At 40.1% G+C, this 13,440-nt stretch overlaps 1 protein-coding gene across 1 annotated transcript; it reads left to right on the top strand.

Annotated features, from left to right (window-relative positions):
• Positions 1-6,117: 6,117 nt before the first annotated feature.
• LOC103776774 (RNA-directed DNA polymerase from mobile element jockey-like) lies at positions 6,118-13,428 on the top strand. Its single transcript, XM_008944300.1, is given in 2 exon segments — positions 6,118-6,389; positions 12,075-13,428. Coding segments are annotated over 2 exon segments (1,626 nt in total).
• Positions 13,429-13,440: the final 12 nt, after the last annotated feature.

Here is a 13,440-nt window from a genome sequence, read left to right as displayed (position 1 = left end):
TGGATCCTTTTTGTTTGGTGAAAGGAGTGGAGGGTGGGAAATTAAAAAAAAAACAAAAACAAACAAACCCAACATGCTAGTGTAGCTATTTTAATGTAATTTTCAGGAAACTAAAAATTAATATATCTGCCCAACAAAAGGAATATGAGAAAAGGAAGATAAAGGCACTAAGATACTGTGAAGGTGAGAAGTGTTAATTTTCTGCATTCCTTAGCCTGGCACTATGTGTGCTATGTGACCTTGTCATGTTCCTGTGTGTTGAAGCTTTGTTCAGCATGTTCCAGACAAGAGACAAACTTTATAGTTTGGAAAACCGTCTGTGCTTGACTTCCACAAAATCATTGCTAGTAACCTGGGAAACTGAAAAGAGAGTGCTGCTGGTAGCTATCGGGACGATGTCAAGGTAATGGCTCTGACTGTGGCAGAAGTGAGGTGTGTTGCAGATGGATGAGGTATTTTTACAAACATTTAGTTAACTGCTATATTCTGATATTTAATGATCTCATTGAAGACTTTAATTTTCTTTTGCCATTGCTGTGGTACAAATCCTTGTCATGATATAAAGATATTAGCACCCATTTCACTGTTTTAGATATGGTGTCAATATAATAACAATATGCATTTAGTTTTACAGTAAAAAATGATTATGTAGATAGCATATCATAACTTGAGATGGTCTTCTGGTTTTGGTCATAGTGATATAGGGGATAGTAATATATAGCCTTTAAATAAGAATGAGATGAAAATTTATAACAGGTTATAAGTATCATAATGATTATCTACACTAAAGTGTAGTTTTAGCTGTTGATTTTTATTATTGTAAGATCACCTGTATCACAGGAGCATTCCTGACATTTGCGAGAGTTATAAAGGTTTATCCTTGGGCTACAGGGAAATGCCACAGGCAGAAACTGCGATAAATTGTGAGAGTTTTTCACAGTAGGTTATCTACAATTAATATTAAAAGAAAGGCAGCTGAACAAAACCTCTACCCCTCCTTCAGTCAGTTCTGGAACCAAAACATCATGACTACAACTATATACTTAAACACTTTTATCTTAGTTTGGAGGGGCTGTGAGTGTAAAAGTGGAGCTCATTAACTAAATCTCAAAAAGAAAAAAAAATAAGAAAAATTAATTACCTGCAATTCTGCTTGTCTCCTTTGGGATACTATAATTTCATAGGAGATGTGTTAATCTTTGGAGAAAAGGAAACTTGAGAGTTATCCAAAAAAGTAGTAGTACAAAGTCAAAGTAAAAGCTGGAGCCAATACTTGACATAGCTGATGGAAACAAAACATTTTCACGCACACTATTCTGTGTATGAGCTTAATTTTGTTGAGTGCAGTTCAGCACAGGAAGGTATCCAGAAATCAAAAATGAACAAAAATTGAGTTTTGATATCACAAAAGACACATCAGGATAAAAATCAAAATATATATACTTTGGGGAAATAAAACTTTCAGAAGCAGTGTCTTTGCAAGTAGTAAAGTGTTTCATCTTTATATTTTCATTTATTTTACCATTAAACTGCGTCTGCTCTGATTCTTACTACGATTCCAGTCTGGGTGTTTGATGGCCTAGTCAGCTCCATATATTGTATTCACAGCTGAGTTTCATTTTCTGTAATGAAGTTGCTCAGGGACATGCATAGTTGCTGTAGGGTTTTTGTAGAAGGATGAAAAAAATAGCTCTAACTCTGTTTTGGCTTCTTGCCTAATTCAGAATTGGTGCATGGATTGACTGGAAAGGTGTGTGGGCAGAACACTTGAGAAAAATCCGATCAAGGTAGAGAGCTGAATCTTACTTTACTGCTTCTGCTATAGAAAAATATCTACCAATTAGTAAAACAAAAAAAATAATTCAAAGATAATTTTCATTATTAAAAATTTGCATACTTGCGTATAGGGAATGTCAGAAAATGCCAGCTGCAGTCAGAGTTCCAATACTCTTATCTGAAAAGTCAGTTGTAAAGTGTGTGTGGCTGCTTCTCTTGTCTTTTGAGATGGTCGTGGTTGTGTATAAAAGCAGCAGATATCTTAGGGAGGTTGTTCTTTTCATGGAGGCAGAAAAGGATGGGGCTGTAGACCTAGGGCAGCTGTATTGCTGTATTTTATGGAATGGAGTAGACAGTTTCTTGACGAGTTGCATCACACGTTCCTTTCTTGTACATTAATACCGTTGCAAAAGCTCTTACAGGTGTTTCTACTTCCTAATTTTTCTTTTTCTTCCTTTCTTTTTGCACTGAGTCTATTTAGCCCTGTCATGCCACAGAATTCTGTCTAGGTTTACATAACGTATCTTAACTTATAATAACTATTATTTACTTATACTTATCATAACTAGTATTGTAATTTCTTAGTATTTAGACCAATATGAGATTAAGGAAATAGTAAAATAAATTGTAGTTTAAAATCTGGGATTTGGAAATATTAGTGCAAGAAATGAGAAATAATTCCTGAGCGTCTGTGAAATGGGAAACAACTTTCCAGGAAATGAGAGTATTATTTGAGAGAGGCTTTAGGCTGAGCCCCGAAAGTTTAAAAAAGAAAAAAAAAAAAAAGTCTGATGAAACACTTTGTAAATATCTGCTAGGATTCTGGCTTTCTGTTGTCTCTCAAAGCCTTTCATCAGCTGGGCTCACTTTCCTAAATTGTGTGACTTGCCCAGAGAACTGCAAACCTGTCCCTCTGCGTCTGAAACCTCACCTGAGTTATTTTCTTATCCTTACCAAGTCTAAAAGTTCTTCAGGCTTTAGTTGCCTCTGTGCAAGTGCCATGGCACCAAGAAATCATTGCAAAAGACACTGGTTTTTTACTTCTGCAGAGCAGAAATGACAGTAGCTACATGCAGTGACTAGCATGCACTTACTGGTTTTTACAAGTGGAACCATGTCAAACACCCTGAGAGGCTGTAGGTGTGTGGAAGGGAGGCACCTCACTTTTTCCAACTTCCAGTCAAGTTTGGGCCTGCAAGCCAAGAGGATAATCTATTGTACTTTTAAAATTTTATTCATTATGTGAGACACTGTCAAATCAATCTAGTATCAAAACAGGTTTTATAAATCGACAATGTGTACAAAGTCTGGTAGCAATAGTACAAAGTCTGGTAGCAATAGAAAAGCTTCCCTGATATTAAAAAAATGTCTGGGGGAATCTTAATTTTAAAGAAACAGCATTTCTCTGCATTGTTTTTTACTCAGATATTGTTGTATCTTCATGTGTGAAAACCAGGCAGGGAACCCGATTAGAAGCAGGCACAATCAATACAATTGAGATTGATTCTCCCTTCCTTCAGTCCCTGAGTTATATACGAAAAGTAAACAAACTGTGTACATGGAGAGATGTGACTTTGTTGTGATAATCCTCTGCCTTTTGAGTACAACTGAGTGTGATATTTCTTTTTACTTTTTCATATAAATGAGATTCTAGGCTTTATTTTATAATTGCTTTTTGTGCAAATGTTTTCTGCTCCTTGTGAATTTGAAAAATACAAAGCAATTTTTTTTTGCCTCCAATTCTTTAAATTATTGAAGGCACTATTTGGAAAAGGAAGGAGCCGGTCAGGCCTTTTTTCTGGGGTTAAGCAAGAATATCTAGATATCTTCCACTTGTGTTTTGCTATTTGGTCTTCATAACATTGCAGTTCAGTTAATCCTGAAACACTTTGTGAATCAAAGCAGTAAAGTCTGATAGATTGAGTTATGTGATGCTAGTCCCGAACTTTATGGGTAGACTTGATAAATACCTAGTTAAAGTAACAACTCTGTTAAGTTTCTATATTTGAGTGCAGTGAGTACCTTAACCTATTTTAAAAAATGCTTGTATAGAACTAGAGTACAAATCTGTCATGGACTCATAGACTTAATTGCACCCTTGGTTTAGAAAACATGGGCTTTTGAGAACTATCTCCCTTGACTGCTTCTTTCTAGCTATCAAGCCTTTCCATTGACTTTCTGCTATCTCTTTCCTACCATTCGAGTTGCCTAATCAGCCCTTGAATTTCTTTCCTTCTTTCCCTCTCTTACACACTTTCACTTTGATCACTGTTGTCACCTTGAAGTCACAGCCTCCTTTTGAGAGGCCCAGGAACAAGGTGTTTTTTTCAACTTTTGTTCAGCTTTGTCAGGCTTTGTGTATTGAAGCAGTTGAAAACACAATGTTAAAATGGAAGAGTAGCCAACCAGAAAAACTTCCATTTAATGAAAACATATGGAGAAAGGAACTTGGTTAAATGCAGTGGTGTCTGAATCTACAATAGGCTCAAATACTTCTAATAGGTTTGCTTCTGCAGATACTACTACCTCTAAGGGAATGCACAAAGCTAGCGGTGATTTTTCAGAATCTTGTCAGTCAGTCATTTTAGCCATATGCAGTAAATTATCTGGATTCACCGAACGCTGGGGGAGTTTAAAGACATGGGAGGTAGTGTTTTGTGTTGTTCTCCCTGTTCTTGTCTCTGTAAATGTCCTTAGCGTTTATCCAGAAAATGCAGACCTCTGTGAATAGTTCTTTGTTTGGAGTTTCAAAATTCTCTTAAATAAACTCTTCCTATTAGTAGACATCAAATTGCTGTACCATGTTTAATTGAAAGTGGCAAGCAAACACTGTACAACTGCTTCTAAAATGCCTGGGAGCTATTTGAAAGCTTTAACATGTTAGAAGGGAAAACGGTCTCGTTCTATCTCCCTTTCTTGAGGGAGGGGAGTGGGTGTTGAAAGGCAGAGAAAATTAACCTTCCTGTGCTCCAGAACTCCAGAACTGCTTTTTCTTTGCAGTTTTTCTTTTTCTTTTCTACCTAGCCTTTGGAATACTACTGATTTTTGGAGTGATTGAATTTCTGTGGGTATCCCTTCAGTGATGTGATGTGATTATCAAAGTAACCAAATACTTGCTAATTGACAGTGAGTTTGTTCAGGTGCTATTTATTTTTAATTGGTTTTAAGAGAGTTTGGCTAGTGTACTTGTTTGTGTTTGCTATAAAATAATGTACTATGTGAGAGAACAAGGTAATAGCCTTAGACATTTAAACAAATTTAGGAAAGGGCACTCCCTGTTCTGTGTACTGAGAGCTAAATAGCAGCCTGGTGCCAACAGTAGGGAATGACATTTATAGCATCTAACAGTCAGAAAACCTTCAAATAAGCTTCCCTTACATTTCCTGGTAGGAGTCCTTCTGGCAAGGAAGATCACCTTTAGTAGGTTAAGAAACTAGTTATTTTCAGTCTTTAATATAAAGTAAGCATAATTTCTGTCACTTTAAAATGCATTTTTTAAATTCTATTTGAAGAGTTTATTTAGAATGTTGTTGAAGACTGCATGTAATCGGTCAGTGCTTTTTTTTCTTCTTTTTACTCAAGAAAAAAGCCTAGTGACTGGCATTGTAGCCTACTCAAATTCATTGATCTCTCTTTTTACATCACATCTTCTACTAGTCTGAGGGTTTACCCAGTAGCTGATTAATTCTGTTAGAGAGATGCTCTTGCTTAGCTGGCTAAGATTGTGGTTTTAGAATTCCATGATGAGTCTGTAATTAATCCTGTGGTTCAGCTTTGGCAATTTTCTGTACATCATTCCAAGTGGGAAAAGGCAGCAAGGTTACTATATGGAACCATGACTACCATCTGAATATTTTTAGCGTTTTGATACTGAAGGGCTTATTGCACCATTTCATACACAAATGGCAAAGCTAAATATTTCTTTAGCCCTATTCATGTCACATGAAAACCTTTTTCCTAGGAGATAATCTGTTGAGACCCTGCCATGGTTTGGGGTCAGGGCCATGCCCAGAGCCGTAACAGACGCTCTCTGTTAACCCCTCCCCCCACCCCCAAAAGAGAAGGGGAATAAGGGAGAGAGGCTTATTGATTAGAAAACAGCTTTAATACTACCACTAATAATAACAGTAATAATGATAATAAAATGGAATTTGTACAAATATATACAAAACCAGTATCAAACCCAACTCTCCCCTGTGGCAATATGTCACCATCATCCCTGGCTGAGGAGCAGCCCCTGGGAAAGGTCCCAGGCTGGACTCAGCCACAGACAGTGACTGGGCACAGGAGCTGGATTCTGGAGCTCAGTTCAGGAACACAGGGCTCAGGATCAAAGGCAGGATGGATGAAATCCTCCTCGGATGCGGCCACTGCAAGAGCAGCAGAAGCGAGGAAGAAGGTGGAAGGGCGATGGAAGGGGTGATGGAAGGGGTTGTCCCTCCTGATCCTTCAGCTTTGCTGGATATGGTGGCTATGGGATGGAACACCCCACTGGTGAATCTTGGGGTCACTTATCCTGCCTGCTTCTCCCCGCAGGTGCAGGGTGCTCTCTGCCTCCTACATGTGGGATACGAGCTCAATAGTGGCCTTGGTCTGTACACCAATCACTGGCAGTAACTCTAAACATGAGGTTTTATCACTGCTAAAAGCAAGCAGTTCACTGAAAATATATCATTAGCTTCAGACAGAGCAGTTAATTAGAAGAGCTTTAGTTAAAAAGTAAAAATCATTGAACAACAGCTCTGTTCTATCCCAAACCAGGACATACCCCCACTGAAGTTTGAATTTATTTTGTAAGAAAGCCTCTAATTGGACACTGTTCCCACCCAATACCAAAAAAATCACAGGAACAAATGGCCATGACCATTCCAGAAGCACATGCTGCTTCTCAGGGTAAGTTTATCTGTATTGCAGAGAAGCCTTTCACTCCTTTTAATCATGTGGTCTTTTGTGGCCTGTGTGCACAAAGCACCAGAGGTGAGACCACAACTACTACACCACAAACCATCCAGAGACTGTAGTGTATCACCTCCAAATTCAATAAGTAGAAAAAAATGGAGATGGAAAGAGGGAAGATGGAGAGAATCACTTATAAAGAAGAAATAGTAAAGTAAATATCCAGAAAGATTTGGAGACCGTAGGCAATGAGACAAGAGAAAGTTGTCTGGCATACTCCAAAGACAGTGTATCGAGTTTGTGTGATAAGATTTTGGTAGCAGGGGAGCTACAGGGTTGGCTTCTATGATAAACTGTTAGAAGCTTCCCGTATGTTTGATAGAGCCAACACCAGTTGGCTCCAAGACAGACCCACCACTGCCCAAGGCTGAGCCCATCCGCACTGGTGGTAGCACCTTTGTGGTAACAAGTTTAAGAATGGGAAAAAGTGTCTGTGCAACAGCAATTGCATCTTGAGAAAAGAATAAGCATACGTGAGAGAAACAACTCTGCAAACACCAAGGTCAGGGAAGAAGGAGAAGATGTTCCAGGCAACAGAGCAGAAATTCCTCTGCAGCCCATGGTGAAGACCACGGTGCAGCAGGCCGTCCCCCAGCAGCCCATGGATGTCCATGGTGGAGCAGATATCCACCTGCAGCCCAGGGAGGACCCCACACTGGAACATGTGGATGTGCCTGAAGGAGGCTGTGACCCCCTGGGAAGCCTGCACCAGATCAGGCTCCTATCAGGACATGGGGACCCATGGAGACAGGACCCCATGCTAGAGACAGTTTGTTGGCAGGACCTGTGACCCCACAAGGACCCATGCTGGAGCAATCTGTTCCTGAAGTACTCCATGGAAGCGATCGACGCTGTAGCAGTTCATGAAGAACTTCAGCCCATGGGAAGGACTCGCATTGCAGTTCATGGAGAACTGTCTCCCATGGGAGGAACCCCCCACAGGAGTAGGGGAAGAGCATGAAGAGTCATCTCCCTCAGAAGGAAGGAGTGGCAGAAACAACAGGGGATGAACTGACCGCAATCCCTATTCCCCATTCTCCTCAGGAGCAAAGTTAATTCCAGGATGAAGGGAAGGGTGGGGGGAAGACATTTTCAAGATTTGTTTTTATCTCTCATTATCCTATTGCAATTTGATCGGTAACAAACTAAACTAATTTCCCCAAGTTGAGTCTGTTTTGCCAATGGTGGTAATTGGTGAGTGGTCTCTCCCCGCCCTTATCTCTGCCCACGAAACTTTTGTTATATTTTCTCTCCCCTATCCAGCTGAGGAGGGGAGTTATAGAGTAGATTGGGTAGGCTCCTGGTGTCCAGCCAGAATCAACCCACTACAGAGGAATCATTGTGAGAGATTGTGGGCTAGCAAAGTTACACCTATTGAAAAACATTTTCTGGTGTTGAACTCTGTTATGCTTAATGCTATAACCCTTTACTTATGAGCTACCCATCTGGCAGCAGAGGGACTGCTGCTTTGAAGAACTTTCTTTATATGACTTTTCAGGCCTCTTAAACTGTAAAATACTCTTGCAAGAAAAGAAATTTAGATTCTAGTAGGGAAAACATTTAGAAGTGGTCTGAATGAAGACCTCTGTAATTAACTCTGGAGTGCAGCCTTCCTGTGGAGGGCAGAAGACACTCATAGGTCTCTCAAATGGTAGATCTGAGGCTAGGACTAAATTGAAGGAACTGAAATTGCCTGAATACACTAAAATCTCAGCCATGTTCTGATTCAGTATCATGGCGAGAAATAATTGTAACATTCCCCTCCCTTCACTGACCTGCACTGTGGCTTCAGTTGTCAAAGAAACGTGGACTGTGGGAGAAAAGTGCCTTGCTCCAGCCAAGTTCCTGATCTGTGCACAAGGGTCAGCAGGGCCTTGGCATGGGGCACAGTTCACATGCAGTCCATAATACCACCAAGAAGGAATGGAAGATCAGACATGCACGATTCTCCTAATTTAAAATACCTGTACTGAGGTATTTTGTTACATATTTGAGTGAATGTTTTACTAGCAGTGCAGTATTCTGAAATTTGTGAAATAAGCAGTCACAATTCTCAACAATACAAATTTTATGATGAATTAATGACTAAGTTCATTCAGGTTATTTTTTTCTTTTTTTTCTGCTCCTCCTCCTTTTTTTTCCTAGTGAGCACTAGAACTTTTACTTTTCCCAGATTCACTTTGAAAGAAGTTCTTTAGAAAGTTAAAATTAGTGAAAAGTAAGAGACAAAGAAAACCCAAGTAACTGGGTTTTTTATTGGGGTGGGGTTTTTTTTTGTCTTTACTGGCCAAATATGAAAGGCATGCATAGTGTGTCTCATTCTGATTCTCTTTGGTCAGTTTATCCACATCACTGAAATGTCCAAAGCTTTGCTTTTTCGTGCCATTGAAAAGCCATGGGCTTCAATATAGCTGTAGTTTTGCTTTGGGATTGGAAAATGTTACTGGAGCTATATTCAGAAACCTCTCTCTCTCCCTTCAGCCAGTATGATCATTCTTTCAAAGACCTGTGTCTGGGATTAGTATTTTATGCATGAAATGTTTCATGTACAGTAGTGACATAATAAGAAGAGGCATTTTATTAGCTTGTGCATGCAAGAAGAATGGATTACAGAAACAGGAAGTGTGTAAGGACTTGCCTTAAGATGCCATTTTTATTAACACCTAAGTTAATCATTTTAAGGCAAACATGGTTCATGCCTTTTAGTTTTTTATTTTAAATTTGCCAGGCCCTGTCTAAGGAGGTAGCATCCCATTTATTTATGTTCTTCATGCATATCTTGCACAGAAAATAGCCCATGTGGAAAGACAGCAAACAGATAGCTGCAGCTGTTGCCACTTATGCTCCACATCACAATTTTAGGAATTAATGGTTTCTAATCCCAAAAATAATATAGATACAGAATGGTGCTACATTCCAAACTGCCAGGCTGAAGTCCCTTGCTCTTATTTCATAAATATGTTTATAAGAGTCTGCCTTAATCTCTCAGCTGCAAGAAAAGCTTTAGAGATCAGTCTGTTTTTAAAGCTGAAGTTATTGACCTTTGGCAACTCATGGGTAGCCAGGGAAATACACTGAGGTATCTCTTTGTTGAAATATTTAAGACAATAGTAAGGCACCAGTGCTATTGTTAGATAAAGCTCCTTCTGGTCTTGCCATCTACTGCACTGACTGAAGATAAATGTAGATGTTTTTGGCACTTTTGGGCTGTTGTTGAAGTAAAGGAATAAAACATGTTTGTCTGACAATTGCAGGTTATTAAAGATGATTAAACTGGTAATCCCTGGGAAATTGAGGTAAATCTCTCTTCAGCAGCAGCAACAGAGTAACTTTTGTCTAAGATTTTGATTATTATCATTACTTAGTGGTTTAGTAAAACAATCTACAAATTGTTCCTGACCTCAGATTTTAAAAAATCATCACTCAAATCCCTTTTCTCTTACTACATGAAGCAGAATGTTGTCCTGCCTGTCTTCTCTTGTTTAAGCTTTATGGGAAGGGTCCGTTTCCACACTCTTCTTTACAATTGGAGAGTTTATACTTTCTGAATAAAATGAAAGCAAAGATACTAGCATGAGCTGTACTAGAAGGAAAATACCCAACAACATAAATGTAATGGTAGAATCATGAGAACTGGATATTTTAACTACATAAATCTTTTATTCTAATACATTCTAAAGCTCATGTCAAATGGATGAAGTTATTTACTACAAATGTACCAGTTAGGGGAGGAAAAAAGCAACGAGTGACAGCAGCTTTTTTTCAGTAGTTCCCATCTCCCACACTTTCAGATGAAAAGAAGAGACGTGCCGGTGCGTGGTGTTTTTGAAAATCAGACTGCCGGTCATATTGCACCTCATTACCAAAGCGGGGTGACAGTGACGATGTATTGACAAATAAGATGCCTTCTCTTCCATCTTTCTCGTCATGCTACATTAGCTTTACTTTCATCAGTAAATGTGTTATTAAAATAAGTGATATCCAAGATGATAGAGAAAGAGCTACTGTAGGGAGCTTGATGTTTTCAGGGTCATGCCAGTCCACTTGTTGTTGAAGACTTATATCCATCTTCCTAGTTTTATCCTTTCAGTGTCAATTTTTTTGTTGACCTTTAGAAGTAGGTAGTTTACCTATTCTAACTGCAGAAAGTTTGGATAAGCTTTTATCATCTCAGCTGTCTTTTCTCAGTCATTACTACAGGCAGGCATTGGCAGGATAAGTACTGCAAAGCCCTGGACTCCCCCATGCCCCCTTAATTCTCAACAATAGTCAACATCTAGTTCTGTACCATCCTGACAGCTGGGAAGGAGAGAGTAAAGATGTGGGAGAAAACATGATGGAGCTTGAGATATTGTACTGCAGTAAGAGTGATTGCTCTGCAGTCAGCAAAGTACCCTGAAGTTGTCTTGGTCATTTAATACAGGATTTCAAAAAGGCCTGGACTTCTACTGCCTTCTAGTTGTCCTCGAATCGCACGAGGGAGTTACACGCCATATATCTCTGGAGCATCCAGTACAATGGGGTTGAAACTTGCTTGAATTTTCAAGATAAAAGACAAAACATTAATGAGAACATGAGAGAAAAGTTACATGTTCTATTCACTTCAAATCCTGAAATGATTCCTCACTTTTTTTGGGCAGGTTAGGGGATTCACCACTCCTATCTCAGGCTATACAACACATTGAGTTTAAATACATTTTATGTAATCTGGGCATAGCAGCATGAAGGGTTGAGTGGATTAATACAACCTGTCTTGAGGTCTCTCAGTGTGTTCCTGCAATCTGTGATGCAATTCAGGATGAGATGGTGTTTAAGGTTCATGGATGTTTTTAGGATTTGTTTTTTATAAAACACATTGCGACTGAGAGTAGTTGGTAATGCTAAAAATTTGCAAATGAGATTTACTTTCAAGGAAAACTCTATGGCTAAGCACATTTTAGGGTTACACTAACCCATTAGAATAGATGTGACAGAAACTTTAGGGAAGAACCAGATTGATGGACCACTAATGAAATGAACTATGTAAACTTTTATATTCAGGTGAACCAGCAACTTGCTTTAGATAACAGGAGGAAGGTCAGGTTTTTGTTCTGACTGGCTGGGCCAAATTTAGTAAAATCTTAAGAAGCTTGGCCAGTTTGCCAGGGAAAATTCAAGACTGTATGATGTAAGGTTTTTGAAAACCTCAAGCTGGAAAAGCAGAAATACTTAGCAATCATCATAATGATCCTAAGAAAAGGTGATGAAAGCAAAATTGGTTGTATGTACAAAACTTAAGTGCAAAGAGCAAAACCAGAAGACTGGAAAGTATACTAATGACAGGAGCTTTTGTTGAGACTTAGGAGAAAGAGGAGAGTCTACCACCTTTGGAAGAAGGGGCAGGCTACTCAGGAAGAGTATAGGGATTTAGTTAGGTCATGTAGAAAGAACAATAGGGGTGCAAAATCTCAACTAAAACTCAGCCTGGCAAGTGCTGGAAGATATAACAAAAAGTGGTTTTATGAATATATTAACAAAAAAAAAAGAATCAGGGAGCATTTCCATCCTTTATTAGATGTGAGGGGGAGCATTGTTACCAAGGACGAGGAAAAACCTGAGGTACTGAATGCCTTCTTTGCCTCAGTCTTTAATAGTTGGTCCAGTTACCCTCATGGCATTCAGTCTCCTGAGTTAGAAGAAAGGGCTGGGGATGAGAAGAATCCCCTCATAATCCAGGAAATAGTGAATGACCTACTAAGCCAACTGGACATCCATAAGTCTATTGGGCGGGATGAGATCCACCTGAGAGTGCTGAGGGGGCTGGCGGAGGAACTTGCCAAGCCTCTCTCCATCGTTTACCAGCAGTCTTGGTTAATGGGGGAGGTCCTGGATGACTGGAGACATGCCAATGTGATACTTGTCTACAAGAAGGGCAGCAAGGAGGATCCGGGGAACTGCACGCCTGTCAGCCTGACCTTGGTGCCAGGGAAGATTATGGAATGGTTCGTCTTGGGGGTTATCACATGGCAAGTGCAGGATAATAGGGGAATAGGGTTCAGCCAACATGGGCTGATGAAGGGCAAGTCCTGTTTGACCAGCCTGATCTCCTCCTATGATCAGGTGACCCATCTAGTAGGTGAGGGAAAAGTGGTGGATGTTTTCTACGTGGACTTCAGTAAGGCATTTGACACTGTTTCCCACAGCATTCTGCTGGAGAAGCAGGTGGCTCATGGCCTAGACAGGTGGACTCTTGGCTGGGTTAAAAACTGGCTGGATGGCCGAGCCCGGACAGTTGTGGTGAATGGAATTAAATCCCACTGACATCCAGTCACGAGCAGTGTCCCTCAGGGCTCAGTTTTGGGCCCTTTCTTGCTTAGTATCTTTATCAATGACCTGGGTGAGGGGATCAAATGCACCCTCAGTAAATTTGCAGATGACATGAAATTAAGTGGGAGTGTGGATGCGCTGGAGGGTCGGAAGGCTCTGCAGAGGGATCTGGACAGGCTGGAGCAATGGACTGAGGTCAGTTGTGTGAGGTTTAACAAGGCCAAGTGCCGGGTCCTGCACAACAACCCCAGGCAACGCTCCAGGCTTGGGGAGGAGTGGCTGGAAAGCTGCCAGGTGGAAAAGGACCTGGGGGTGTTGGTTGTAAGCTGACTGAACATGAGCCAGCAGTGTGCCCGGGTGGCCAAGAGGGCCAATGGCATCCTGGCCTGAATCAGAAATGGT

The sequence above is a fragment of the Merops nubicus genome, unplaced genomic scaffold (genome assembly GCF_000691845.1).
Source record: "Merops nubicus isolate BGI_N331 unplaced genomic scaffold, ASM69184v1 scaffold9427, whole genome shotgun sequence".
NCBI lineage: Eukaryota > Metazoa > Chordata > Aves > Coraciiformes > Meropidae > Merops > Merops nubicus.
The sequence above is the reverse complement of the archived record's forward strand: the minus strand, read 5'-3'. Positions and strand labels throughout refer to the sequence as shown.